Source organism: Lepus europaeus, chromosome 5 (assembly GCF_033115175.1).
Source record: "Lepus europaeus isolate LE1 chromosome 5, mLepTim1.pri, whole genome shotgun sequence".
NCBI lineage: Eukaryota > Metazoa > Chordata > Mammalia > Lagomorpha > Leporidae > Lepus > Lepus europaeus.
This window is the reverse complement of record NC_084831.1, coordinates 45,588,366-45,616,103: the sequence shown is the minus strand read 5'-3', so window position 1 is coordinate 45,616,103 and position 27,738 is coordinate 45,588,366. Positions and strand designations below refer to the sequence as shown.

The 27,738-nt window shown below is 56.0% G+C and overlaps 1 protein-coding gene across 2 annotated transcripts; it reads left to right on the top strand.

The window, feature by feature from the left end:
• Positions 1-98: 98 nt before the first annotated feature.
• LOC133759811 (NADH-cytochrome b5 reductase-like) lies at positions 99-27,404 on the top strand. 2 transcript variants are annotated; one of them, XM_062191391.1, is made up of 7 exons: positions 99-151; positions 3,471-3,772; positions 6,318-6,466; positions 8,964-9,051; positions 13,955-14,059; positions 16,558-16,761; positions 22,671-27,404. In XM_062191391.1, exons 2-7 carry the CDS (start codon positions 3,530-3,532, stop codon positions 22,872-22,874), a joined length of 993 nt encoding a protein of 330 aa, XP_062047375.1. In that variant the 5' UTR covers positions 99-151; positions 3,471-3,529; the 3' UTR covers positions 22,875-27,404. The 2 variants fall into 2 exon arrangements, with proteins under 2 accessions (XP_062047375.1, XP_062047374.1); XM_062191390.1 differs by lacking the exon at positions 99-151 and adding an exon at positions 196-295.
• Positions 27,405-27,738: the final 334 nt, after the last annotated feature.

The following is a 27,738-nucleotide window of genomic DNA, read 5'->3' as shown; positions in this document are numbered from 1 at the left end:
AACCTCAACCAATCACAGTCAAGATGTTCTCTTCTTGTTACCACCCCGCAGGCCGTTCCGCTTTCCTATAGGTGAGAATCTCTAAGCGCTCCCCGCCTCCCAGGGGGCGGAACCCAGAGGATCCTCACTTGAGGGAAGCTCAGGAGTGTAGGTGAGTGGTCGCTGTAGGGGCTGGGGCGGGTCGTGGAGAAGAGCGGCAGGACTGGAAACCTGAATTTACAACATCCTTGATCTGTCTGAACTGCTGGAGTTTGCACTGGGCGCTGTCTGAGCCCCAGTGTCCCTCGCTGTAAAAGTAAGAGTGGAAAAGCCTAAACCGGCGCAGGTGTCCAGCGCCCGCTGGGAGGGGCCTCGGCCGGCGTCTCCTTCACCCTCCCCCCACGTCTCACCGCTGCGAGCACTTTCCGGAGTGCTTGCCCTGGGTCCCAGGGTGGCCACACTAGCTCCGCCTCAGGCTGACTGCTCCACCTGCACGCTCTCCCGAGCGCCGAAAGCGAGTGACTGTCCCCGCTTTTCCTGGGGATTTCCTTTTGCGCCTCCTGAAAGCAAGGCCGTGCCTGGGAGCAGTTCCTTTGCCCACTGCGTCTCGGGCTCTGTGCTAAGCGTCGGTTGGTGTTGGTGGACAAAACGTGTCTAGGGTGGATTACAATTACAGTTTAGTGCAAGATCCAGACAACGCAGACAAGCGCCGGGAATAGGTCCACGGCGATACACTTGTCCCTCTTCTCTAGTTACTTTTCTCTTTAGCATTTAACTCTCGTCCTGTGTGTGTTCCGTTTTGACTCTGCTGGATGACTGTGTCTCCCACTAGGGGTTAAGCTCCACAAATGCAGGGATTTGTTTATTCACTGCCTTAGACCCTGCGCCTAAAACACCGCGGACACACAGTAAATACTCACATGTGTTTAATGAATGAATGCAAAATAGAAACAAGTAAATGCTTAATAGAAAATAAGGTGGGGGAAGGACAGGCATTAAGACCCCCCCGCATACATGTCAAGAGTGCCTGGGTTTGAAACCCGGCTCAAGCTTCGGTTCCAGGCTCCTGCTAATGCAGACACCCCGAGGCAGGGTGGTGGCTCAATAATTGGGGTCCTACCTTTCTGGAGACCTGCACTGAGTTCTTGGCTCCTGGCATCAGCTCCTCACTGCCATAGGAGGCTTTTCAGGAGTGAGCTAATGGGTGGGATCCTATTCTCTCAATAAAAAGGGAATGAGAAGGGGGAGGCTCACTGAAGACGTCTGAACTCTGACCTTTAAGCTCGATGAGTGGGTAGAGGCATCCAGGCAGTCAACATGTGTCAAAGCCTGGCCTAAAGGTGGTGCTTCTCACACAGTGGAGAGCTGCCACCTGTGATGCCGGCATCCCATGTGAGGGCCGGTTCAAATCCCCACTATTCCACTTCCCATCCTGCTCCCTGCTGATGCTCCTGAGAAAGGCCGCAGAGGGCAGCCTAAGTGTTTGGGCCCCTGCTACCCACGTGGGAGATCCAAATGGGGGTCTAGGCTGCTGGCTCAGCCTGGCCCAGCCCTGGCCATTGTGGCCATTTGGAGGAATAAACCAGTGAATGGAAAGTCTCTCTCTGTCTCTCCCTCTCTCTCTGTGTAACTGTGCCTTTCAAATAAATGAAAATAAATCTTAAAAAAAAAAATACGCTGCCTCTTAGAAAAGATAGAGGCCTAGGGGCAAGTATTTAGCACAGTGAGTTAAGCCACCACTTGTAATCGCTGGGGCATCCTTTGATTCAAGTCACAGCTGCTTTGCTTCCAATCAAGTGCCACAGGGCACATGAACAGTAATGTGCCTGGGAAGACAACAGATGATGGCCCAAGTACTCAGGCCATTTCTGCTGCTTTCTCAGGCAATTAGCAAGGAGCTGGATTGTAAGTGGAGCAGCTAGAACTTGAACCGGCACCCATATGGAATGCCGGCACTGCAGACACTGCCTGTATCCGCTTTGCCGCAGTGCCGGCCCCATACATTTTTTTAAAGCTTTATTTATTTACTTGAGAGAGTTAACAGTAAGAGAGAGGGAGAGACAGAGAGGGGAAAGAGATCTTCCATCTACTGATCCACTCCCCAAATGGACTGGGCCAGGCCAAAACCAGGAACCAGGAGCTTCATCTGGGTCTCCCACCTGGGTGCAGGGGCCCAAGCACTTGGGCCATTCTCTTCTGCCCTTCCAGGCACACTAGCACAGAGCTGGATTGGAAGTGCAGCAGCCGGGACTCGAACCAGTGCTCAAATGGGATGCCAGCACTGCATACAGCAGCTTAACCTGCTGCATCACAGCACCACTCCCCTCACGCGCATACATAATTCTTAAAAGAAAAAGAGGCCTTTAAAAAGATGCCGTGAACCAGCGGACTCTCAGATTCATAACTGACGTGGCAACTTCTCTAGCAATTCTAAGATACCAAAGAATTGGGCTATTAAAGCTCGTGGAGGGCGCTGGCACTGTGGCATAGCGGGTAAAGCCGCCGCCTGCAGTGCTGGCATTCCATATGTGCCCCGGGTTTGAGTCCCAGCTGCTCCACTTCCAATCCAGCTCTCTGCTGTGGCCTGGGAAAGCAGTAAAAGATGGTCCAAATCCTTGGGCCCCTGCACCCATGTAGGAGACCTGGAAGAATCTCCTGGTTCCTGGCCTCAGATCAATTCAGCTCCAGCCATGGCCATCTGGGGAGTGACTCAGGATGGAAGACCTCTCTCTCTCTCCTCTGCCTCTGTCTTTGTGTAATAACTCTTCCTAGCAAAGCGAATAAAATCTTAAAAAACAAAAACAAACAAACTCGTGGAGAAGGAAACTCTAAGGAGAAAGAGATGTAACTAGCCCTCACTGTGTAGCAATTTAGAGTTAATAGGGCTCTTTTGCGTTCCTCCCTTTAGCCCAAGTGGGTAGTAGGAAATTGATGTATAGAGGGGACCAGACTCTTCCATTCGTTCACCCAGGCAGCATGCCTAGCTTGCACATAGTACAGCTAGGCTGGGTTGGTGTAACTCCTTGCTAGGCTCCTTGAAGTTAGGGACCGTGTGCTCTTCCCCTCCATTGCATCGCACACCTAGCATGTGCCCGGTTCCCAGACCGTGTGTAAACTGAATAAGCACTCACCATGTACTGGGAGCCTTCCATAACCAGACTGTGGTTGGTGGTGGAACACAGAAAGAATAAGACACTAGCCTTGTCTTCGAGGGGGTCCCAGCCCTGAGCTTTCCTGACTTCATTGAACTTGGGAGCCGTAGAACCAGTTTGCAGAAGACAAACCCTCTTGAAGACACATTTCACACAGAGGGGCTGCGCTTCTGTAGCTCATGGCTCATGTGTCACGATTGCTCCCCCTCCAGACTGCAAGCTCCGTGCTTGATCCGGCTCTGTCCCCTGGTGCTTGCACAGAACCTGGCTCCTGGAAGCCTTGGGGAATGCAAGCCATAGGGAGACCAGGGTATAACCCCTGTGTTTTCTCTCTCCTAGGCCAGCGAGGGAGGAGGGCCTGGGGCCTCACAGAGCCTGGCCTTCTCTGGGAAGAGTACATGGTTGCCCCCCACCCCCACCCCCAGACTGCCCAGGCCCCACTGACCATGGATGAGGAGGAGGAGGACAGCGACACTGAGGCGGCCTGGCTGCAGCTTCGGCCCGTGGAGCCCTCGCCCTCCCAGTGCTGTGGCGGTGGCTGCTCACCCTGTGTGTTTGACCTCTATCACCGAGACCTGGCAAAGTGGGAGGCAGCCCGAGCCAGCAGGGACAGGAGCCTGCTGAATGGAGAGAAGTCGCAGGTGAGAGAGGCTGCTGCTCGGGCCAGGGGGCCGGGGTGGCAGAGTCGGCTTGGCCTCTCCCCTGCTCTGAGACGCTTTCCCTGACTTCCCCGGCAAGAAGAGAATGTGTCTAATGGAAGCGGGGAGATTAGGGCCAAAGCCCAGCCCTGGAATAAACTAATTAGCAGCCATGTGGTTTTAGGCCAAGTCCCTTAATCTCCTGAAACCTTAGCTCCCTTGTCTGTAAAATGGGGCTAAACACATGTGATGTTTTTGTTTTTGTCTTTGTTTAAGAGTTATTTATGTATTTAAAAAGTCTCCTTGTGGGAGACTCAGATGGAGCTCCAGGCTCCTGGCTTTGGCCTAGACCAACACCAGCCAATATGGCCATTTGGGGAGTGAACTAGTGGGTGGAAGATCTCTCTCTTTCTGTCTCTGTCTCCCTCTGTCTGTTACTGAGGCTTTTAAATAAATAAATCGTTTTAAAGAGAGAGAGAGAGGCAGGCTCAGTCTTGCTCGCTGTTCTATCAGCACCTTGAGACTGGTGGTAAAGTAATGATGGTTTACTTGGTGAGGGCCCCAGTCTACAAAAAGCTCAGCTGGCAGGACAGAGAATCACAAGGGTGTACTGGAAAGGGGTGACCCGAGGCCCGATTCTGCTCGTCCATCACAAGATGTTGGCAGGTCACTTTGGTCTGCCAAACGAAAATGGGGATGGCACCACTTAGTTGTAGGTTATCATGAGGACTTCATGGGATAAACAGGCACACAGTAGGTCCTCCATAAATAGTGGCCATTGTGGCAACTGCTATAAGAAATGAAGAGTTGAATTATATTGTATGATCTTGTCAGTCTTACACAATAGCACATTTTATGAATGTTCATGGGTGGCAGGGATCTAATACTTGGACCATCATCACCTGCTGCCTTCTAGGGTCTGCTTTAGCTAGAAGCTAGAATCAGAAGCTAGAGCCAGAGCTGGGAAGTATGCCTGGGCACTCCAACAGGGGATGCAGGCATTTTAACCACTAGACCAAGCACCCATACCCCAAAATAGCATACTGTAAGCTCATTTTGTAAAACTTTTAAAATTTTTTTTTAATTTTTTTTTTTTTTTTTTTTAATTTTTTAACTGCAGGTTAAGTCACTGCCTGCAACACCAGCGTCCCACACAGATGCTGGTTCAAGTTCCAGCTGCTTCACTTCCAATGCAGCTCTCTGCTAATGCACCTGGAAAATCAGCAGAAGATGGTTCAAGTGCTTGGGCCCCTGTGCCCAGTTGGGAGACCTGGATGAAGCTCCTGGCTCCTGGCTTTGGCCTGGCCCAGTCCTTGCCATTGCAGCTATTTGGGGAATGGATCAGCGAACAGGAGATTCTCTCTCTCTCTCTCTTTCTCTTTCTCTGCCTCTCCTTCTCTCTCTCTAACTCTGCCGTTCAAATAAATAAATAAGTAAATCTTTAAAAGAATAAAACATTTTAATGGAGCGATAATAGGAAAGAATTGTACATTTACATTTCCAGAGCAATTTACATTTTGTAAAATCCTTTGACATGGTCATCTCATTCGTCCCTCGTGATCAACTGTAAAGTTGTCAGAAGTGAATGGCCCCTTTTTACAGATGAGGAAACTGAGACCCAGAAGATCAGATGATTTGCCTGAGGTCCTGCAGGCGGGCAGCTGCTGAGCTGGAGCGAAACCTCGTTCTTCCTCCAAGCCCAGTGCTGTTCTCCGAATACCAGGAGACTGACAGAGGGTGCCCTGGTCCTCTGGCTGATGACGACAAGGTCATCCTGGCCTGGGGTTGGAGGTGGTGTGGGTTGGAGGCAGAGCCTGAGTGTTTGTGTCAGTTCTGTGACACTGTCAGCACTCCCACAGGTAACTGGGGTTCCAGAGCTGGGCGGGGCCTGGGCAGGGCCAGTAGGCTGTGTCCCAGGAATGAGCTGTACGTGGGCATTTTCTAGAGAGAGTCAGAGAAGGCTTCCTGGAGGAAGTGCAGGTGGGAATGGAATGTTAAGGGTAGTGGAGCGAGATTTAGCAGAGATGAGCTTGTGTCCCGGCTCAGTGTGATCTTGGAAAGGTAAGCCAGTTTCCTGTATGTAATAAAAGGACATTGAATAAGGTCATCGTTAAAGTCCCTTCATTTCTCAATTCAGAAATTGCAATGTAGCAGGTTTGCAGGATGAGTGGGTCTTTTGTACCTTGGAGACAAGTGTTCTGGAGAGAGGGCACGGCTCGAGCAGTGAGGACACAGAGGAAGGAGGCGGCAGCCTGGGCTTGAGAAGATGGGAAAAAGCACGGAGACGGCAAGGGGTTGAGGGTTGTCCACTGGGCCCTTGAGCGTCCTGTGGTGCCTGCACTTTATCCTTGCCCCCAGGGAGCCAGGGCTGGCTTCAGAGCAGGGTGGGCCCTGTGTGAAGTGCTCTGGCTTTCTTGGATCAGAGCACGAGAGGGCAGGGGGGAGCCCATGGCCGAGAGGGCCTCTCCAGGGAAGTGGGTGGCCTGCTGGCGGCTGCTGGCGAGTCCTTGAGCCCTGGCCCCGGCTGCTGGGTCTTTTCTGTTTACAGAGCCGCCCTTTCCAGCTGAACCCGGAGACCTTCGTGGGCTTCTGCATCAGTGCCATGGAGAAGGTCACTCGGGACACCTACCGCGTGCGGTTTGCACTCCCAGGGAACAGCCAGCTTGGCCTGTGGCCAGGGCAGCACCTCATCCTGAGGTACACACAGGCAGCGGGAGGCCCCCAGCTTTGCAGCCCACCTTGCCACTTGCTAGCTGGGGCCCAGGGCAGCCGACTTGCCTGCAGCCTCCATTCATCAGCCTCACTGTTGATGTAGCCCGTGGTACAGAGCATTCTGGGAGTGAAGTGGTTAATGTATGTTCACAGGAAGTGCTAACTTAGGGAGCTCATGGCTGTGACCTGGAGTCACCCTCACCAAGTCTATTGTCATCCCCCAGGGAAAAGTGAAGTTGGAGAGGTTCAGGAACGTGCCCCTCATCACCCAGTTAAATATGGGAGCCAAGATGTGAGGGCAAGGCGTCTGGCCCTAGATCCTGTGTCTGAGCGTAATTGGATTAGCACCACTTGGTGGAAGGGACACTGTCACCAAGAATAAGGAACCTGCCCAGCATCACATAGCTGCTAATTCGTTGAGCCAAATTCAAACCCAGACAGCCTGGCTCCTGAGTTACTCTTAACCATTGCCCTGGGCTTTAGCTCACTCCCAGCCCCAGCCTACTTTGGCTCTTCTCCCTCCTGATCCCCACCCCCTCCTGCCCAGGGACAGGACCCCTGTGACACCCAGGTGGAGGTGTCTGCCAGGCAGTTGAGTCTGTGGGCTCTGAAGCTCCGCGGAAAGATCTGAGTGGCAGACATGGCCCCAACCCGGCTGGCATTTGAGGCCGCGTGTGCATGGGAAGAGGAAAGGGCATAGGCCAAGCCCTGGAGCACTGGCATTTTCAGTGCTGGCAAGAGCAGGAGCCAGCAGAGGGTACAGAGTACAGCCAGAGGGCACAGGGAGAACACGAGAGAGCTTCCGCTGAGCAGACTCCACTGTGCTTCACTGGGCCCTGGTGTTTGTGTCCAGCTCGTTCTGGCCTGTGGCCTGATGTCTACCATTCAGTGGCCAGGAGGAGCCACAGGTCACAGCCCCACAGAGCCCTCGGTCCATATAATGGGATGCCCAGAACTCCCTGCCCCTAGAGCAGATCGTCTCCTGTGTCCTGTCTGCTACTCCAGTGACTTCCTCAGCACGGACCTGGCCGTATCACCCCTGCCCACATGCAAACAGCTCACTGCCGCCTCTTACCCTCCCTTCCCCCAACCGAGTTCTCCTCCCTCCCCCTGCCCTTGAGCCCAGCCTCCTCATCTGCCCACCACTTCCTGACTTGCCCACATTGTCCTGTCCCTGAGCTGTTGCCCAGCTATTCCCTCTGCCTGGAATTACTGACCCTCCTGTCCCCGCTGTCCCCTGTCCATCCTCAGTACCCAACTACGAGAGCCTTTTAAGCTTCCCCGGATGAGGGTGGGCACTCCGCCTCCAAGCCATGGCATGCGTTCTGTTCCTTATTCCCTTGCTTGTCTCATAGACTTTATTAACTATTTCTGTCCTGCTTTCCAGCTTTCAATGCATTAGGACAGGCCTTTTAAATCTTTGCATGCTGCAAGAAAGAGTGGTGCACACTCAGCCTTGAGAGAGGAGTGTTCGATGTTCCTGGGAAGCCTTGAGGAAGAGGAGCAGGGAACGCGACTTGGTCAGAACTGTGGCTGAATTCTGGCTGTGCAAGTGACTTCTCTTAAGCACTGGATTCCGTCTTTGGCTTATTTTTTTAATTGAATGATTGAGTCCATCCTGTGTGTTTGGTGCACTGTGGGCCCTTAACACAATGTCACTATTACTCGTGTTGGCTAACCTCATTGCTGATAACATTGTAGAGAGGATTCCTGCAGGCCACAGGGCTTTGGACCAGGGCCCCTTTGGCCCATGCTCCTGGCACATGGTAATGCCTGTTTAATACATGTCAGCAGGGGTTCTTCTCTTTGTCATTGTGTGGCCAACAGGAGGTCAGGAGATGCCAAAGAGCTCACATCCTCAGTGCACTTGTGAAGCACTCGCCCATCTGGAATGCCAGAATAGCCACACAACCAGGACACAGGTGGCTGTCCCCTTTGTGTGTGGGGAGGGGTGGGGACCAGCGTGGTGCCACAGGTTAAGCTGCTGCTTGCGCTGCCAGCATCCCATAAAAGAGTGTCGGTTTGAGTCCTGCTGCTCTGTTTCCAATCTAGCTCCCTGCTAATGTGTCTGGGAAAGCAGCAGGTGATGACCAAGTACTTGGCCACTGCCACTGATGTGGGAGACTGGGATGGAGTTCAGGCTCCTGGGTTCAGCCTGGCCCAGCCCTGGCTGTTACGAGCATTTAGGGAGTGAACCAGCAGATGAAAGATTGTGTGTGTGTATGTGTGTCTTCCTCTATCTCTGTAACTCTGCCTTTCAAATAAATAAATCTTTAAGTGGGGGGCAGGAGGGATTAGATGACGTGCTGGGTCTCTTGCAGTCCTGGGTGAGGCCCGTGACCGTTTTCTCTACACTTTGCCTGCCCCTCAGTGAAGATGCCTGAGGGTGAGTGGGCCCACTTGGCTGTCACCTTCCTGGTGGGGCGGGTAGCTGATACAGGTTTGGTGAATGACTGCCTGACTCAGTGCCGGTCTTTCCCAGGGGAAGAGTAAATGACTTAGAAATTCAGAGAGCCTACACGCCCATCAGCCCCGCCAATGCTAAAGGATACTTCGACGTTTTGATTAAGGTGAGTTGACTGCTGAGGGTGCCCAAAGATGCCAGGGGCTGGGGCCCCATTCGTCAGCTGAGTTAGGATGAGGCCATGTCCACGGGTGGGAGAGAGACCAGTGTTTGTGCAGAGGAGGCTGACCTGAGGGAGAACAAGGCCGGGTGAAGCGGGCCTTCTCCTTTCTCCTTTCTGAGGGTCTGCCAGGAGGGCATCTTCCTGCAGATTTTTGGGAAGAGGAAAAGGGACTCCTTTCTCACTGTTGTGCCTATCCCAGGGAGCGAGCACCAGGCCAGCGGGGCAACAGGAGCCAAGGCCCCCACACCTGCCGTGTTCTGGGTTCCGAGGTCCACAGGTGCATCTGACATAGCACCCGCCCACCAGGGACCCACCCCAGGATGAGTGACCAGACCTGGACAAAGCAGTGCGATGGAGGTGGTGACAGAGGAGGCCCAGCCGACCTCAGGGCAGCAGGGGTGCAGGGAAGCTAGGCTGTGTGTAAGGAGGGGAAGTGGAGCGAATGGGAGTGGAGTGGAGTGAATGACAGAAGGGTGCTGGGGACAGCAGCGTGAGGGACATGAATTGGGGACGTCAGTCCTTCGTCCTGGAACAGAAGGAGTGTGTGCTGAGAGCATCTGGCAGCAGTGGGTCGTGGAGGACCTGATGGGCTGACCCAACCAGATGTCCCCCCTCGGGGCGCTTGAGTGGGACCTGGAAGAAGGAACAGAGCTTGGCAGTGGTGAGGCCTGGCATTCTGGGCCAGAAGCAAAGAGAAAGGATGTGGGTTACCTGGGAACAGAAGGAGATGGTGCTTAGCAGCCACGGGTGGATAAGTTGGCAGAGATGAGGGGAACCAAGTGGATTGGATAGAGGACACTCTAGAGTCCCGAGGAATAGGCGACAAATGTATGTGAAACCTCTGCCCAATGACGTGGAGAGAATGGGTTGAACTAATGAAATGGCTGATAGTCTTAAGCATTCTTGACTTACAGAACTAGCAGGTGGTCAGCCTACTGGATAGCCCTAGACCATCGTTTCCCTAATGGAATCCCAGTGCGCACCAGTATGTAGGAGTAGTTTTCACATTCCAATTATTCTTGCTGCTTTGATAAGCACCCAGAGGCCCCAGGAGGCCCCAGGCTACAGGGCGAGCAAGCAGTGCCGAGGCGGTGAGCCTGGCCCCTGCCCCTGCCCACGAGGCCCCCAGCCTTGGCTCTGGCTCCTGTCTTCCCCAGCCGCCTTCAGAGGCTGAGCGCTTCTCCCATCATACATGGGCTTGGATGCAATCCCTTCTCCACGCAGCTGTTTGTCTGGGAGATCCCACAAATCCTCTCCAAATGGCCTGCCGCCCCCGGCTGCTGCCTGGGTGTCTGCTGCACAGTTCTTCAGGGCGGCTGGATGGCTCCCAGCTGCAAGGCTGATTTTCTCCTTCGTTTACCAGAAAGCCTCACTTAGAGAGATGCTTAATTACCCCTAAGCCGCTGGCTAGTGAGAGCCAGAAACGTCTCTGCAGCGCAGGGAGGCGGCAGGGTTTTGTGGGGTTGCCCTCCTCGAAGGCACCTGGGCACGGAGCACTGCTTCTGGCCCTAACCTCATCGCCACCCTGCAGAGCAGCTCTTGTTCTCCCTGTTTTCCAGAGGAAGACACTGGAGCTCAGAGACAGGATGCCCTTGTCCCAAGGTCGGATGATCCCGAGAGGGAGGCTGGAGTGCAGTCGCTGTTGTGTTTGACAAGTGTGGACTGGGCGCTCCTGTGGTGCTGGGCTCTGTGTGAGTGCTGGAGACATGGGAGATGTGGACTGGGCATCCCTGTGGTGCTGGGCTCTGTGTGAGTGTTGGGGACACGGAATATGTGGACTGGGTGCTCCTGCAGTGCTAGGCTCTGTATGGGTGCTGGGGACATGGGAGATGTGGACTGGGCGTCCCTGTGGTGCTGGGCTCTGTGTGGGTGCTGGGGACACGGGAGATGTGGACTGGGCATCCCTGCGGTGCTGGGCTCTGTGCGGGTACTGGGGACACGGGAGATGTGGACTGGGTACTCCTGCAGTGCTGGGCTCTGTGTGGGTGCTGGGGACACGGGAGATGTGGACTGGGTATCCCTGCGGTGCTGGGCTCTGTGCGGGTGCTGGGGACACGGGAGAGCCCTTTCCTTTTCCTCCAGCGCTCCCTGTGCTGCAGGTCTCCGAGGCCACAGCTGCGGCCATGCCACCCCCTCGGCACAGGCTCCCGCGAGGCAGGGCACAGGCGGGCCCTCCCTCCAGACCACTCTGGCTGAGCCCGGGACCCCCTTCCTTCTGCAGGTGGTGCCCAAGGAAGTCAGGATGGCAGCGGAAGGGGCTGCGGGTGCTGGAAGGCAGGTGTGGGGAGCAAAGGCCTGGCTGTGCTCTCACTACACACAGCCTCCTGCACCTGTCTCCTGGGGCTGCCCTGCACCCCACCACAACCACTTGCTCTCCCCAAAACATGACCCACGCAGTCCCTCTCCTGGCCAAAATCCTCTCTGTACTGCCGCCCCCATCCCCAGTGAATTCTGTCCTGCCTGTCCTTCAGGGCCACCCAAACACATCTTCCTCCTCCAGGAAGCCATCCTTGACCCCACTCTGAAAGTGCCTGCCTCCTCAGGATTCTAGTGCTTTCTCTTTCTCAGGGGGTGTTAGGTAGTGTCTCCCTGCTAGATGGTGAGCTCCGTCAGGGAGACACTAAATCGAGATGGCTTTGGTTGGTTGGTTCATTCCTTCAGATTGTTATTAAATCCTGTCTGTGGTTCAGACACTGACTGCCTAACTGGAGCTTAAGGCCCATTCTCTACCCTGCAGCACCAGCATGGTGCCCACCACAGTGGGCAGGCCCTACCCCGTGGAGGAATCCCTTCTACAACTTCCATCTTTTGTCCTGCCAGGAGAGGGTGTAGGATAACACGGGGATTGCAAATGGGTGGCCTGCAAAGCCAGCCCATGCTCTTTTTTTTTTTTTAAGATTTATTTGTTTTAAAGGCAGAGTGACACAGAGAGAGGGAAACACTTATCCATCTGCAGGTTCACTTCCCAAATGACTGCAACAGCCAGGGCGGGGCAAGGCTCTTTCCTGGTGTCCCATGTGGGTGGCAGCAACCCAAGTACTTGAGCCATCTTCCTCCACGGCCTCTCAGGCAGAGGGAGCTGGATCAGAACCAGGGCAGCCAGGACTCAAACCAGGCACTCTGATATGGGATGTGGGCATCCCAAGCGGTGGCTTGACCTGCTCTGCCCCAACACCCACCTTCCAGCCCACACATGTATATGGCCTGCACAGTGTTTTAAAATTTAAATTAATTGATGGGGCCAGCGCTGTGGCGTAGCGGGTAAAGCTGCCACCTACAGTCCCAGCATCCCATGTGGGTGCCAGTTCAAGTCCTGGCTGCTCCTCTTTTGATCCAGCTCTCTGTTATGGCCTTGGAAAGCAGTAGAAGATGGCCCAAATCCTTGCGCCTCTACACCCGAGTAGGAGGGCCCAGAGGAAGCTCCTGGTTCTCGGCTTTGAATCGGTGCAGCTCTGGCCATTGCAAGCAATTGGGGAGTGAAAACAGCAGATGGAAGACCTCTCTCTCTCTCTCTCTGCCTCCCCTTCTCTCTCTGTATAACTCTGGCTTTCAAATAAATAAATAAATAAATCTTTTTTTTTTTTTAGAAAGTCTTTTCTACTTTATTTTTTATTTTTATTATTTTATTTTATTTTGACAGGCAGAGTGGACAGTGAGAGAGAGAGACAGAGAGAAAGGTCTTCCTTCTGCCGTTGGTTCACCCTCCAATGGCCGCCGCGGTTGGTGCGCTGCGGCCAGCGCACCGCGCTGATCCGATGGCAGGAGCCAGGGGCTTCTCCTGGTCTCCCATGGGGTGCAGAGCCCAAGCACTTGGGCCATCCTCCACTGCACTCCCTGGCCACAGCAGAGAGCTGGCCTGGAAGAGGGGCAACCGGGATAGAATCCGGTGCCCCGACCGGGACTAGAACCCGGTGTGCCGGCGCCGCAAGGCGGAGGATTAGCCTAGTGAGCCACGGCGCCAGCCAATAAATAAATCTTTTTAAAAATTAGTTAATGACATTTCAGAAGTAGGAGATTTTAAGTAAAAATAGGGATTTCCTGCCTGTCTTGGAAAGGTGGATGATGCTGCATCACCAGCCCCCAGACTGGACCTGAACCTGCACAGTGGCTCCACTGTCAGAAGGAGCATCCACTCACCGGCCCCTCACAGTCCCCTGCACACCCTGTTGTCTCCCAGACACAGGCAGAGCACGAACTGCCATTAATCGTTGTCACCCAGCTCCTCCCTCCCTACCATTACCTGCATAGGCCCTGTAGGCATTTGGGTTTGAGACCCCTGTACAGACGCGCAGGTCCTGTGCATGCTCATCCCAGCCTCTCCAGCTACTTCCTGTGCAAGCTCCTGGGCCGCATCTGAAAATGGATAAGGACGATACCAGCCTCGTAGGGTGACAGAGGAATTAAACGAGACAGTGGTCTGTGGGGGAGGCGGAGGTTACTGTGCTGCAGCAGGTTGGGATACTCGCCTGATTCAATCCCAGCAACTCTGCTTGCAGTCCAGCTTCTTGCTGGTGTGCATCCTGGGAAGCAGCAAATGATGACTTGAGTGTTGGGCCCCTGCTCCCCACAGGGGAGACCCTGACTGAGTTCCAAGCTCCTGGCTTTGACCTGGACCAGCCCTGGCTGTTGCTGGTATTTGGGGGAGTGAACCAGCAAGTGGAAGATCTCTCTCTGTCTCTGTCTCTGTAGCTCTACCTTCTACATACATGAACATTTAAAATAAATTAAATAAATGAGATAACACAGGTCGAGCAGTTAGCAAGCAGGACAGGCTCCCCCTTGATGGGCAGTGTGGTCTGTTGACCATGTGCCCATCCCATTGAGGTCTCCCTGTGTTTTCTTCCAGTGCTATCAGACCGGGCTTATGTCCCAGTATGTGGAGTCCTGGAGACCAGGAGACACAGCTTTCTGGCGAGGACCTTTCGGAGGCTTCTTCTATAAACCAAACCAGGTCAGTGCCAAAACCTCGGTCCTGAGCAGCCCCATCTTGGCCTATCTTCCAGGCCTGTGCTGGTCATGCTTCAGGCCATGAGATCTCCGACCCAGCCCTGAGCATGTCCTTGGAGTTGGACAGAGGAGATGGAGTAGGCACTGGTGGACAAACTGCCTGCCTGGGCTCCGGGACTACCCATGGCTGCCCATGGCTTAGGAAATCAGGCTCACACGCTTGGTGTTTAGGACATCTGACCTTATACCATGTGACCTCAGATCCCATTCCCCTCCCTGTCGCAGCCCTAACGCCAAATACACGGCAGGGCTCTGTGCTGAGAGTCCACCGCTTCCCAGCTCAGAGGTTGCCCCCATCTGCTCACACCCCTCTCTGCTTTCCCAGGAGACACTCGCAATTCTGTAGCAGCTAGTGCCTGTCTGGAAAGTGGTTTGGCACTGGGTGCTGGGGGTCTTCCCAGTCTTCACATGGCCTAGCCCAGGGCTGCCCCTTCTGTGAGTCTAGCCTCCAGGACGGACCCAGAGTGCCGGCTCTTTTGTACACCTTTGTGGTGTCTTTGTTTCTAACAGCACAAAACTAGAGCAACTGCATACCCAGCAGCAGGGTGAAGGTTATGAACACAGGGCTGCGGGTGCTTGGTAGAATGTTACCCTGGACTTCAAAGGGATGTTTGTAAGTGATGGGACGTGCTTGTGCTGTGAGAGCCAGTGACAAACACTGGGCCTAAAAACAATATACAACAGGTTGGGAAACTCACTTAACAAGCATAGAAAAATTAGGAAAGGAAAATGCCATGACATGTTAGCAGCTCAGGCTGGTGGAGTTACGAGGGATTTTATTTTCTTCATTATACTTTCCAAATGATCTGCATGGAACACCTATTACCTTTATAATGAGAAAAACAAAGCCACATGAAAACACATGGGGAAGGGTGAGTCACGCTCCCCTCGCCATTCTTTTTGTGTAATTTAAAGATAGCTTTTATTCTTTCTCTCTTATTACAAATGCAGTACATGTTCAGTACCAAAAAGTCAGCAGGTGGAGAGAGACAGCAAGAAGAAAATAAAAACACACCTGCCGGTCACCTCCCCACCCAGACACGCCAGCCGTGTGACCCTGGTGTCTTCTTCCAGACCCTCTTCTGTGCATGGGTGTGGCTAGAGACATGGGTGCACACACGTACACCCCGTGTGTGTGTGTGTGTAGTGATATCGAGTCCATACGTGGCACCTGCTGTGTGCCATGCTCTGCCCTTGACACTTGCGGTGCAGGAACTCGTTTAATCCTCACAGCAGCTCACTGGTGCCACTGCCTCCCTGCGCACGTACGACCATGTGGTGTGCATGTGCTGACCCTCTCCCACAGGGACCTTCCAACACTAACCAGGCTCAGCCTTGCATTGTAGCCATGGGGGCCTCAGTGTCCCCTAGGCCCTTGGGTGAGAGCAGGACGTGGGAACTGTCCCTGTGTCCTCTTGGCCTGGCACGCCCATGCTGGATAGATGTCTCAGCGGGAGCCCTGCCGCCTGTGGCTGCTCGTTTACATGCACAGGCTGCTGGAGCGCCCCTGATTGCTTCTCAGGGGAGGCTGTGGGCTTGGCTGGGAGGGAGAGAGGGTGTCTCACATACTGATACTTGCCCGCTGGCACAGGCGCGAGGCTGCCGGGTGCTGCTGCCCTCTGCCCAGCCCCATGTTGCTGCTCTGTGGTCCTCATCACACAAATGGATCTCGTATCAGCCCTGGGCACTGAATCGTTAGCATCTTGCTGTGCATCCATTCTGCAGACCTGTACCAGTGTCCACCCAGGGCCAGGCCCAGGCCAGACTCTAGGGACCCAGACATGGGCCAGACAAGCCCCCTGTCCTCCAGATGACAGCAACACAGAGTGACCACTGTCATGCAGGGTGATGCGCTGGGAGCTGTGGGAACACAAAAGAAGCACCTCCCTCTTGCCCCCGGCCCAGAGAAGTCTTCCAAGAGAGCGACCGAGTGAGCTGGAGAGGAGGAGGAGGAGGAGGAGGAGGAGGAGGAGGAGGCAGAGAGCCACCAGCCATCACCTGCAGGAATGAGCCTCGGGCTGAAGGGGGGAAGGGGCCTGACCAGATAAAGTCCAGGGTGGGCACCAGGTGCATGCCAGCTCACCCCTCATGACGGCTCTGATAGCTGCGGCCATGGGGGAAATGTTGTTCTTTTTCACTGGTTAAGAAACGGGCTCAGATTGGTGAGAGACCTTGCCTGGATCATACAGCTGGGGGTTGACACTAGAAGGTGGAGGGTAAGTACCTTTGCGTGGGTCACGCACTAACCTTTGAGGCTTCAACCTTGAAGAGGACCGCCCCTCAATAAGAGGCCAGGAGCCAGGAGGTCGAAGGGACACGGATGGGGGACATCCAGGAAGGACGGTGCTGTCCGGTTCCAGCAAGCCCAGGAGAAGGCCATGTGATGGGATGGGGACACGAGGCCACCCATACACACACATCCTGTGCCCATTCTGTCCCCAGCACGGCGAGCTCCTCATGCTGGCTGCGGGCACGGGCCTGGCCCCCATGGTGCCCATCCTGCAGAGCATCACGGACAACGAGGAGGACGAGACCTTCGTCACCCTGGTCTGCTGCTTCAAGACCTTCGAGGGCGTCTACCTGAAAACCTTCCTCCAGGAGCAGGCCCGCTTCTGGAACGTCCGCACCTTCTTTGTGCTCAGCCAGGTGAGCCCAGCACGGCCACTTCCTTCCCTGACCGGGACTCCACAGCCCCCTGGCATCTGTCCTGGGCACTGGCTGGGGCATTCCTGGCACTGAGGCAGATGAGGACACAGCAGCTCAGCGAGGTGACGGTGCTGGCCCTGGTGTGGCCAGGGTGGAGCCCAGGGCTGGCTGACTCTGCAGCCCCGGCTCTGACCCACTGTGCTTTGCTGCCTCCCGTCTGCCCTGGGGTCCTTAGTTATACGGGGCTGGGGGCAGCGGGTGGAGGCCTGGCTGGGGAGTCAGAGGAGGGCAGGTCACAGGCTGCACTGGGTTCCTGGAGACTGGGCGCACGTGTGGGATCCTCACTGCTCGGTGCTTAGTGCACTGCCAGGTTCCGAGCAGGGCCTGTGTCTGCTGCTGCTGGTGTCCACTGTGTCCGGTTCCCTGCACTGGGGAGGGTCCTGTGTTGGTCACATGTCCATCGCAGCCGTGAGGTGGGGTGACTTTATCAAGGAAAGAGGCTTATTTGGCTCACAGTTCTGAAGGCTCCGGGGTGTGGCACCAGCATCTGCTGTGTTCTGGCGAAGACCTCCTGGTGCCACAAAGGCAGGGGTGCGTGCTGGAGGCAGGGGCAGGGGCAGGGGAGGGCAGTGCTGGATGGGGCCCGGCTTGGTCCTCTTTTTTTTTTTTTTTAAAGATTTATTTATTTGAAAGAGTTAAAGAAAAAGGAGAGACAAATAGAGCTTCCATCTACTGGGCTGATTTCACTCCCCGGATGGCCATAACAGCTGAGGTGGACCAGGGTGGAGCCAGGAGCCAGGAGTTTCTTCTGGATGCAGGGGCCCAAGCACTCAGGCCATCCTCTGCTGCTTTCCCAGGTGCGATAGCAGGGAGTTGGATTGGATTTGGAGCAGACAGGACTTGAACCAGCATCCATATGGGATGGCGGCACTGCAGGTGGTGGCTTAACTACAGCGCTGGCCCAGCCCGGCTTGGTGCTTTGCTTTGTTTTGCTTTGCTTTTCTTTTTTAAGATTTACTTGAAAGACTTACAGGGAGAGGTAGAGACAGAGAGAGAGGTCTTCCACCTGCTGGTTCACTCCCCAGATGACCATAACAGCCAGAGCTGTGCCGATCCAAAGCCAGGAGCCAGCTTCCTCCAGGTCTCCCACACAGGTGCAGGGGCCCAAGGACTTGGGCCATCTTCCACTGCCTTCCCAGGCCATAGCAGAGAGCCGGATCAGAGAGGAGCAGCCAGAACTAGAACCGGTGCCCACACAGGATGCCGGCACTGCAGGCCAGGGCTTTAACCCTCTGTGCCACAGCACCGGTCCCTGGCTTGGTGCTTTTCTAACAACATTGTCTTAGGAACTAACTCAAGGGTTCCGGGAGAACTACCTTAACCCCTTCTGAGAGCAGTGGCCCCAACAGCCCAGCCGTGTCAGCACCCCCCACCTCTCAAAGCGACCCCAGCACCCTCGCGCTGAGGGCCAGGCCTCCAGCACATGAGCCCCTAGGGGACAAACCATGCCCAAAGCAGTACGGGTCCCTGCCAACGCCTCACTTTGTCCCTCCTGGGGAACAGCTGTAGCTGGAAGCAGTGCTACCTCCTGACCCTGGCTCCCTCCCTCCAGGTGTGAGGTGTGAGGGCCCCGCTCCGCTCCTCAATTCACGCTAAGCGCTCAGCTGTCATCATTCCCTGCCTGCCCTGGTTGGAACCCCTAGTCTATAGCTTTACCTCACCTTCCTGCAGCCGCTGGCTGGGGGTCCCCACTCGGCCTCCTCTCCATCCCCTGTCACCCAGGGTCAGCCTCGGCCAGCCCTGTGGAGCACTCATTCATCAGCACCCTCTGTGAGGCAGCCTGGAGTGGGCGCCAGCCACCCTCACAGTGCTTGTCTTTGTGGCTGGGGACAGGTGCCAGGAAACCACACTCCCCTCCCCATGCCTGAGTTCCTGGGCTCCCCAGGGAGCACGGGGGTGCGGGGGACTCTGGGTGAATGTGAGTGGAATGTCCTGGGCAGGGCAACGAAGCTAGTGGCCAGAGTGGGGCCAGGGAGGGCCACGATTGCCCGCAGGAGTCAGCCCTGCCTAAGCGCCTAGCCCGGGATGATGGGAGGAGGGGTAGGTGGACAGGCACCTGCAGGTTGTGGGCCAACCTTCCTTCCCTTCTGCCCCCTGACCACATGCTGGGTGCCAGGCCGGCCAAACCCCTCCCTGCCCCGGGACGCTGGCCTGCACGAGGGAGACAGCCACAGGGGCTCTGACAACAGCTCTCCTTGATCTATCCGTGCTCTGGGCCAGCTCTGCTCTTTTCATTTGACATCTGTTAACTCGTTTAATCTCCACCCCAGGCCTGGGAGACCCAGTCATGCCCCTTTTACCAGCGTGGAAACTGAGGCACAGAAGTCTGGGTGGTGAACCCCCTGGCCCACTCGGGGCCATGCTCTGGGCACCCTCCAGCAGGAACAGGGCTGGGACTTCGTGGCACAGGTGGCATTGGTCTCTGGGCTCAAAGCTGAGTTTAGTTCACCAGCAGCAGCAGACCTTGCGCCTGGGCCTGGGACTCTGAGCTGGCCTGGCTCCGTGGGCTGCCGTGGCCATGGGTGGCAGGGAGGCTGTGCTGGCTCCTGCCCCCCTGCTCCTGTCTCTCGGGATGCTCGTGTCCCTGCCTGGGCCACAGCAGCAGCACCCTCAAGGTGCTCCAGCCACTCCCTGCTGATCTGGCCTTCATCCTACAGCCCGAAGGCAGATTGCCCACACCGCTGCCCACATGCAGCCCTCCCCTGGCTCCCACCGCTGCTCGTTGTCCAAGCCCGGGGCTCTGCCATCCTCTGTGGCCTCTCTCCTGGCCCGCACTCCTGTGTGCTCTGTCCTAGTGTTGCTGACCCACTGTGGGTGCCGGATGCTGTGCTTCTGGCCGCAAGGCCCTTGCTTGTGCCATCCGCTTTTCTTGCCTGACACCTCCCTGTCCCTCGCATGTATGCTGAGGTGCAGGTCCATCCTGGAAGCCAGCCTGGAGACCTAGGATGGCGCTGAGGTTGTTGCTGTCCCAGCCCAGGCCCCCTCCTTCCTGGCCCCCACCTGGGCAGCCCACCCAACACTGCCCAGGGTGTGCACTTAGGGGGCTCAGCTGGACCCAACTAGCTTGAGGGCACTGGGCAGTGTGAGGGAGAGGCAAGGCCAGGTGTGCCTTGCAGCCCCTCAGATGGGTCAGACTGTGAGGAAGCAGGAAGATCCAGATCAGTGGGGCGGTGTTGTGGCATCACAGGTAGGCTGCTGCTCACGTTAGACCCTGGCGCTCCATGCCAGAGCAGTTATGGTTCACAGCCCAGCTGCTCTGCTCCTCATCCAGCTCTCTGCTAATGTGCCTGGGGAGGCAGCAGAGGATGGCCCAAGTGTATAGGTCCTCGCACCCACGTGGGAGACCCGGATGGAGTTCCTGGCTCATGGCTTCAGCTTGGCCCAGCCCCAACCATTCTGTTCATTTAGAGGGTAAACCAGCACATGGAAGATGTCTTCCTCTCTGTTTTTCCCTGTCTCTCTTACTCTGCCTTTCACATAAAAAACAAATAAATTTTTTAAAAAGCAACAGATCGAGATCACAGAGGAGACTCTGCTTGTTGGCAGCAGAGGCCTGCAGGACGAGGCATGCAAGGTGCAGCCGAGGCCCTGGGAGTGCAGGCAGTGGACCGCAGAGGCCCTCCTCGCAGGGCCTCTACCCGGTTACCCCACCGTGGCTGCTCCTCTGACCTGGCTTCCCACAGCTGCTGCCCTTCCCACAGTAGCTCAGGGCAGTCGCTGTCACTCAGACAGAAAGTGGGGCGGGGGTGGTGGTGAGGAATCCGGCTCCAGCCCCTGTGCCCCGACTCTCCTCCCAGCGCCACGCGTGAGCAGCTCGCCCTCCAGGATCTGCAAGAGCAAGGCCCTGTTTGGGTTTGTGCGCGTGAGTGTGTCTGTGTGCTGTTTATATGGTTTCTTCTTTTCACTTAAGTTCTTCAAACTCTATATATACTTAATGATTTTTCTACTTTTCTAGGCACATGTTCTTTTCAAAATTAATTCATTAATTTGAAAGGCAGAAGAAAAGTGAGCTCTTCCATCTGTTGTTCACCCCCAAGTTTCCCCACAGCCAGGGTGGGCATAGCTGAAGTCAGGCCCATTCTGGGCCTCCCGTGTGGGTGGCAGGGATCCAAGTACTTGAGCCATCCATCACCCTGCACCTCTCAGGGTGCTCGTGAACAGAAGACTGGAGAGAAAGCAGAGGAGCTGGGACTCCAGTGTAGGACTCAGGTGTTCCAAGTGGCGACTGTACCCCAGTTTCCCAAGCCCACCCCTGTGCATATGTTATATTTTAACAAAATGTTTACCTAAGGGCTGGGCATTGTAGCACAGCAGATTAAGCCCCCATCTGGGACACCCATACTCTATCAGTGTGTCCAGGATCACGTCCTGCTGCTCCCTCCATTTCCATTGCTGCTGCCTGTTAATGTGCAGCCTGGGAGGTAGCAGGTGATGACACAAGTACGTGGCCCTCTGGTATCTGTGTGGGAGACCCAGACAAAGTTCCCAACTCTTGGCCGGCACTGCGGCTCAATAGGCTAATCCTCCACCTTCGGCGCCAGCACCCTGGGTTCTAGTCCCGGTGGGGGCGCCGGATTCTGTCCCGGTTGCTCCTCTTCCAGTCCAGCTCTCTGCTGTGGCCGGGGAAGGCAATGGAGGATGGCCCAAGTGCTTGGGCTCTGCACCCACATGGGAGACTGGGAGAAGTACCAGGCTCCTGGCTTTGGATCAGCGCAGTGCACTGGCCGCAGCGCACCAGCCGCAGTGGCCATTGGAAGGTGAACCAATGGCAAAGGAAGACCTTTCTCTCTGTCTCTCTCTCTCTCACTGTCCACTCTGCCTGTCAAAAAAAAAAAAAAAAAGTTCCCAACTCTTGGCTTCAGCCTGCCTCAGCCCCAGCTGTTGCAGACATCTGGGGAGTGAACCAGGGGATAGGATCCCTCTTTCTCTCTGTCTCTTTTTCTGTGACTTTGCCTTTCAAATAAATAAAATGAACAAATAAACACTTTTAAAATGTGCACTTAAAAAGGACAGCTGGGTGGTGAACCCCGCTGGTCCACTTGCAGGTCATGCTCTGGGCCCCCATCAGCAGGAGCAGGGCTGGGAGGGCTTCATGGCGCAGGTGGCATTGGCGTCCACGTTTGAAGCTGAGCTCAATTCCTCCAAGTCAGCTGTAAGTGGAGCTTTCACTTTATGACCCCAAAGAAGAAGGTCGCAAACCAAGGCTGGCAGGGCGGAAAGAGTCCTTGGGGCTCCGTTCGTCCCTGCAGCGCGAGCTCAGCCTTTGTCCGCGGGGAGGGAGGAACCCCTTTGTTGGTGAGGGTGCCACTACCTGGGTCGCGTGTGCGCAGTGAGAACGAGGCCCAGAGCCTTGTCTGGGGAGCAGCTGCCAGGTACCCAGGGCCTCCTGCTGCACCTGCGCAGAGCAAGCACTCAGGAAATCTCTGGGAATGAGTGAGTGAATTCACTGACACCTGACGACAAATGAACAAAATGGCACCCAAGGGTGCTGGGTGACCTTGGGAAGATTCTGGGATACCCAGTCATGGGAAGAAAGCATCGCTCACACGGCAGCAGGTGCAGCAGCTGCTGGGAAGCAGTGGAAGGTGGGGGCCCGAGTTCTAGTGCTGCTGCCGCCCTGGCCTCAGCATGTGCCCTGGGGAGGTGCCCTTGCCCGCCCCGGCCTGCACTGGGCAATGGCCTCCACCCAGGCTTGTTGTGCGTTGTGCGGGTGCCGAGAAGTGCCTGGGAGGGCCTGATCAGGTTGCCTTCCCACCCCCTCTGCCTCAGTCTCCCCCTTTGGCAGGGTAAAGCTGGCTGTGTGAACCCCAAGGACCCCGATCATCACACGCCCTTTCTTGTCTTCCCAGGAGAGCTCTGCGGAGCGGCTGCCCTGGAGTTACCAGGAGAAGACCCGCTTTGGCCGCCTGGGCCAGGTGCTGGTGGAAGAGCTGCTTGGCCGCTGTCGGAAGAAGCCCTTTGCGTTGGTCTGCGGCTCCGCCGAGTTCACCAAGGACATGGCCAGGTGTTTGCGGGGCGCCGGCCTGGCCCAGGACTCCTACTTCCTCTTTTAGCCCTGGCCTCCCTTCCAGAGCCTGGGCACACAAAGGGAGCAGCACAGAGCAGCATCGGGAGGCGTGCAGTGCAGGCCTGGTCTCCTGCTCACGTGTCAGGTGACCTTCGGTGGGGGCCCTTACCGCTGGGAACCTGCACTTTGATCACCCCCTGAGGCTGGTTGGACCCTCCTGGCGTCCTCTGTGTTGAGAGAGGACGGGAGGCTGTAGGGGGACGGGGAGGCCTGCAGCCAGCCCAGGAGTCCGAGAGGACCCGGCAGGGAAGCCAGGTGCAGGCCGAGCCCGCTGAGGGGGAGGGGTTGTGCAGGAGAAGGGGCGGGAGGGGCTCCCACAGTGGCCTCAGCTCTCCCTCAGGTGAGGTGCCCCCTGCATGTTTGGGAATGAACACAGGAGAGGCCGCGAGCCCTGTGAGGAGGGCCCTGCCTTGCACACCTCCAGTGCCATGAGCCCGACATGCAGAAGGTTCTGGGTGCTGCGATAGGGCCGCGTTCGCAGGGGACGGTGGGCCCTGGATTACCCTTGCATTGTTGGCCCCAGGCACTTTCAGTTTCCCTTCCCTGGCTCAGGAGCCCAGCACAGTGTCCTCTCTCCCAGCAAGAGAAGAGGCATGGAAGGCAAATGCCCCTCCCTGCTGCAGACAGCTGGCTCAGCCCGTGCCTTCAGCTCGGTGCCCTGGCGATGGTTGCTATGGAGATCTAAAGATAGAGCAGGAGTCAGGAGACCTGGGTTCCTCTCCTGGCTCTGCCCAGTGAGCGGCTGCCTGCAGATTCCAGTCCACCCACTCCGCCCCCTGCATCCTGCGTAGGGCACACCCGCCCAGGGAACCGGCGCCCCTGGGCAGTACGCCGCAGTTAATGAATTACGCTTTGCGCAGCCTGGGCTTCAGTGTGCTGCGGTGGCTCAGGCCGGTACAGGCAGGCCTGGAATCGGAAAACGAAACCATGTAATCTTAGAGTTAGCAGTTTTACATCATCAACTCACAGCCCTCATCATCTCAAAGCTGATGGTTCCAGACTCTGAAAAGCATCCAGTCTAACACATGGATGTGTAAGTGGAGACACTGAAACCCATGAGGCCACGTGCCTGGCCCGTGCTGGAGTGGCTGGCGGTAGTGCCAGTGCTGGAAGTCTTCTCGTTCCCGGGCCGTGCTCGTGGGTCTGCGCCCGTGGTGTTCGAGCCCCACACGGCACCAGTTCCTTGCCTGGCAGCAGCGAAGGCACAGGGCAAGGGATGTGCAGGTCCCTTTCCACCAGAGCAGTTCTGCCTTTATCCCCTGTGGTATCCTGGGACTTGGAGTCATTTCCATTTGTGAAAAAAGGTTCCCCCCAGCCCCCAGCCCCACCCAAAAAGTTGCAACAGAAATCTCAGCTGTGCTGTGCTTGGTGAGTAACCATGACCCACGGCCGAGGACGGTGGCAGGGGCTGCAGACTGTTCCCCGGGCAGGATCGCATGGGGCTACTGTATGCAACTTCTGCAGGAATCACGTGTGTGAACCCCTGAGGGCTCCGCAAAGACTAGTGCTGAAGAAACTTTGCTCACTGTCTCACCCGGAGGCTCCCAAGCTCATTGAAAACTATCGAAGACTTCCTCTGGGTTCCAGAGCCCACACCCCGCCGGCAGTGCGTGCAGCTGGTGTGTTCTGTTTTGTGCAGCCTTGGCTGTGGGGTGCTGCGGTGGCTCAGGCTGGTGCTAGTGCAGTGTCCTGGTGCGAGAGGCTCTTACAGAGTCAGGGGTCCCCAGCAGGCATCTACGTGGCCTATGACCTGGGCAAGACCCTTTTCCTCAGAGCCTCTGAAATCTGTGCCTCTTCTCCACACTCTCCCCTTCATGCTACTTGCACATCCAACGGGAAGGCCCATTACAAGCTCGGCTGTGCCCCAGGCCCCACGAAATGGATAGCAAACACAGCAGGTACAGTGCTTCCTCTTGGGGAGCTCCTGGCCCAGCAGTACGGGGGGTACTTAAAGGCATCCAGTCGCGCATGCCGCATAACAACGTTTGGTCACAGTGGTCCCGTGTGTTTCAATTGCTAGGTGATGTCTGTGATCACAGCGATGGCTCTGCCTGTCATGCGTTTCCTGGAATATCCAACCCTAATCCTAAAAGGCACCTGAGCTACATAAAGGAGGGTTGGGGGTGCTGAGACTGCTCCGGCCTAGCCTTTGGCAGGGCCAGGGCCACACGCTATCTCCGAAGCTCGAGGCCACAGGGTCTGGGGCAGTTCCTGTGGCTCTCTCTGCCCGTTAGGGATATTTGACATTTCGATATCAGATAAGGCCCCTGTAGTGGTCCTTAGAGGCCCCCCATCCTACTGTCACCCTCCGCCTCCCCTGTGCCACGTAGGTCTGTGCACACTGGCTGCTACTGTCTCTCTTGCCGTGGGACCTGGGTAAGGACCCAGCCATGCTCTTGTTACCATGGTGCCAAAAAGGCTCCTGCCGTCTGGACCCAAGGCTGGCGGCTGGGTGCCATGCCTCACGGGGCTGAGATGTGGGAAGGCAGATTGGGAGTGAGGGTCCCATCCATTGGCCCATCCCTGCCATCTCGCCTGAGGATGGCCCTGCCGCACGTCACGGGGGTGATGGCTTCTGTGTGATACTGCCGTGGGGAAAAGGAGACTTGTGACACAGGCATCAGGAAGTCTACAAGGGGTGTCCACAGTTCCCTGAGCTGGACAGGCCTCTGGTTCTGTGCACCAGTCCTAAGCTTCAGGAAGACCGCAGCCACAGGGTGCGGTGACTGCTTTCCTCATTGTGTTGTAGCTGTGTGGCTTCAGCGTCCACCTCGCTGGTCTCCCAGCCCCCGCTCTGCGGCCCCTCCGCACCGACCAGACTGGTTGTCCTAACACGCAGAAATGAGCCCGTCGCTGCTCTGCTCAGAGGCGCCCCTGGCTGCCCTCTGCCCTCAGGTGCGACATCACAGCTCTGCCTCCCTCTCTGCTCCCACCTCTCCCGCTCTTCCAAGTGTGCTCCTCATCTTCCGGGCCCTTAGCTCAGTGCCATCTCCTCCAGGAAGCCTCTCCTGGCTCTGCCACTCCAGGCTGGATCAGAGAGCAGAGATTGCTGTGTGCTGTTCTGTTGCTGCCCCGACAGACTGGTTTGCGGGTCACATGGCAGTTCCCCCCGGGGGCTGTCCATTGCATCCCTGGCGTGGGAGGGTGCGCACTACATCCTGAATGTTGAACACCTGAGCAATAAACGTACGATATTCATGAAGCGCTCTACAGGCGGCCACAGGCTTCTCATGTGCATTGCAGCGCAGGTCGTCACAGCGTGCGCACCACTTCCGACCCTGGTTTAGGAAGGAGTGTAAGTTTCAGAGATGTGAAGTGGTTCTCCAAGGTTATCTCGGGGTACACTGTCCCAACAGGTTGCCCATTGTGAAGGTTGTGTGTGACACACAGGTGCCCTGGAGCTGTGTATGAAGATTTTTGTCACTGCACTTGCAGAGAGAGGTCTTCCATCTGCTGGTTCACTCCCCAAAAGGCTGCAGCGGCCGAAGCTGGGCAGATCTGAAGCCAGGAGCCAGGAGCTTCTTCTGGCTCTCCCACACAGGCGCAGGGGTCCAAGGACTTGGGCCATCTTCCACTGCTTTCCCAGGCCATAGCAGACAACTGGATCGGAAGTGGAGCAGCCAGGCCTCAAACCAGCACCTGTAGGGGATGCCAGCACTGCAGGCGGCGGCTTTACCTGCTACACCACAGCAGCAGCCCCACCACTGCACTGTTTGAAATGGCAAATGACGACTACGTCTGTGTCCATCAGGAAGAGAACGGAGAAGCCAGGCATTCCACGGTGATGCAGTGGTGGATTCCAGACAGCACTGGAAATGAGTGAACTCCGCTCGGCCTGCAGCGCTCAGCAGACTGAGCCCTGGGGATGCGGGAACCGAGGGGAATGCACACTGTCAAAGGACGGGCTCAGGGAGCTGCCTGGACTTGCAAAGCACAAAAGCCCAAAATGATGCTGGATCTCAGGAGACACCAACTGCACGGATGAGGGGTTGTCATGGCATAGGAATTTCAGCCACCAGCTGTGACCCCACATCCCGTATTGGAGTGCCGGTTTGAGTTCTGGATCCAGCTCTCTGCCAATGCACCTGGGAAGGCAGCAGATGATAGCCCAAATACTTGGGTGCCTGCCACTCATGTGGGCAACCCAGATGGAGTTCCTGGCTCCCAGCTTTGGCCTAACCCATCCCCGGCTGTTGCAGTCACGTGGGGGAGTGAGCCAGAGCGGGAAAGGTCTGCCTCTGCTTCCCCTTACCTCTTCCTGCCACTCCGCCTTTTAAATAATTCCTAAAGCAAAACGAACGAACAAAAAAGGACGGGGTGATCTCTGGTGATGGATGGGAGCAAACGGAATGTGGTGAAGCCACGTTTGGCCAAACTGTGTTTGTATTTTGTTATAAAAATATTTGAAATGAACATGGCAGCAATCCGAACATCTGGAAAATCTGGGTGGTGGGTTCTCTGATGTGTCTTCCATGTTGTTTCCTGTTTTTTCTGTGTTTGAAATCATTGCCTAATTAAAGAGGCTTTTTTACTTTTATGTGTTGATTTTTATTTTATTTGAAGACAGAGACTTTTCACCTGCTGGTTCACTCTCCAAACCCCTGCCACAGCCAGGGCTGGGCCAGGCTGAGGTCAAGCACAGAATTCAAGGTCTCCCATGTGGGTGGCAGGGACCTACCCACTAGAGCTGTCACTTGCTACCTCCCAGAGCGCCTTTAGCAGGAAGCTGGAATCAGAAAGTGGAGCTGGGGCTAGAACCCGGGCCCTCTGGGATGGAATGCCAGCATCCCAAGCAGTGTCCTAACTGCTTCACCAACCACCTACCGTAATTAAGGTTTTTTAAAATATGT

Coding starts and splice junctions, on each gene's coding strand:
- LOC133759811 (XM_062191391.1), top strand. CDS start 3,530: ATGGTTGCCCCCCACCCCCACCCCCAGACTGCCCAGGCCCCACTGACC. Junction 3,773..6,317: donor TGAATGGAGAGAAGTCGCAG/GTGAGAGAGGCT, acceptor TTCTGTTTACAG/AGCCGCCCTTTCCAGCTGAA. Junction 16,762..22,670: donor CCTTCTTTGTGCTCAGCCAG/GTGAGCCCAGCA, acceptor TTGTCTTCCCAG/GAGAGCTCTGCGGAGCGGCT.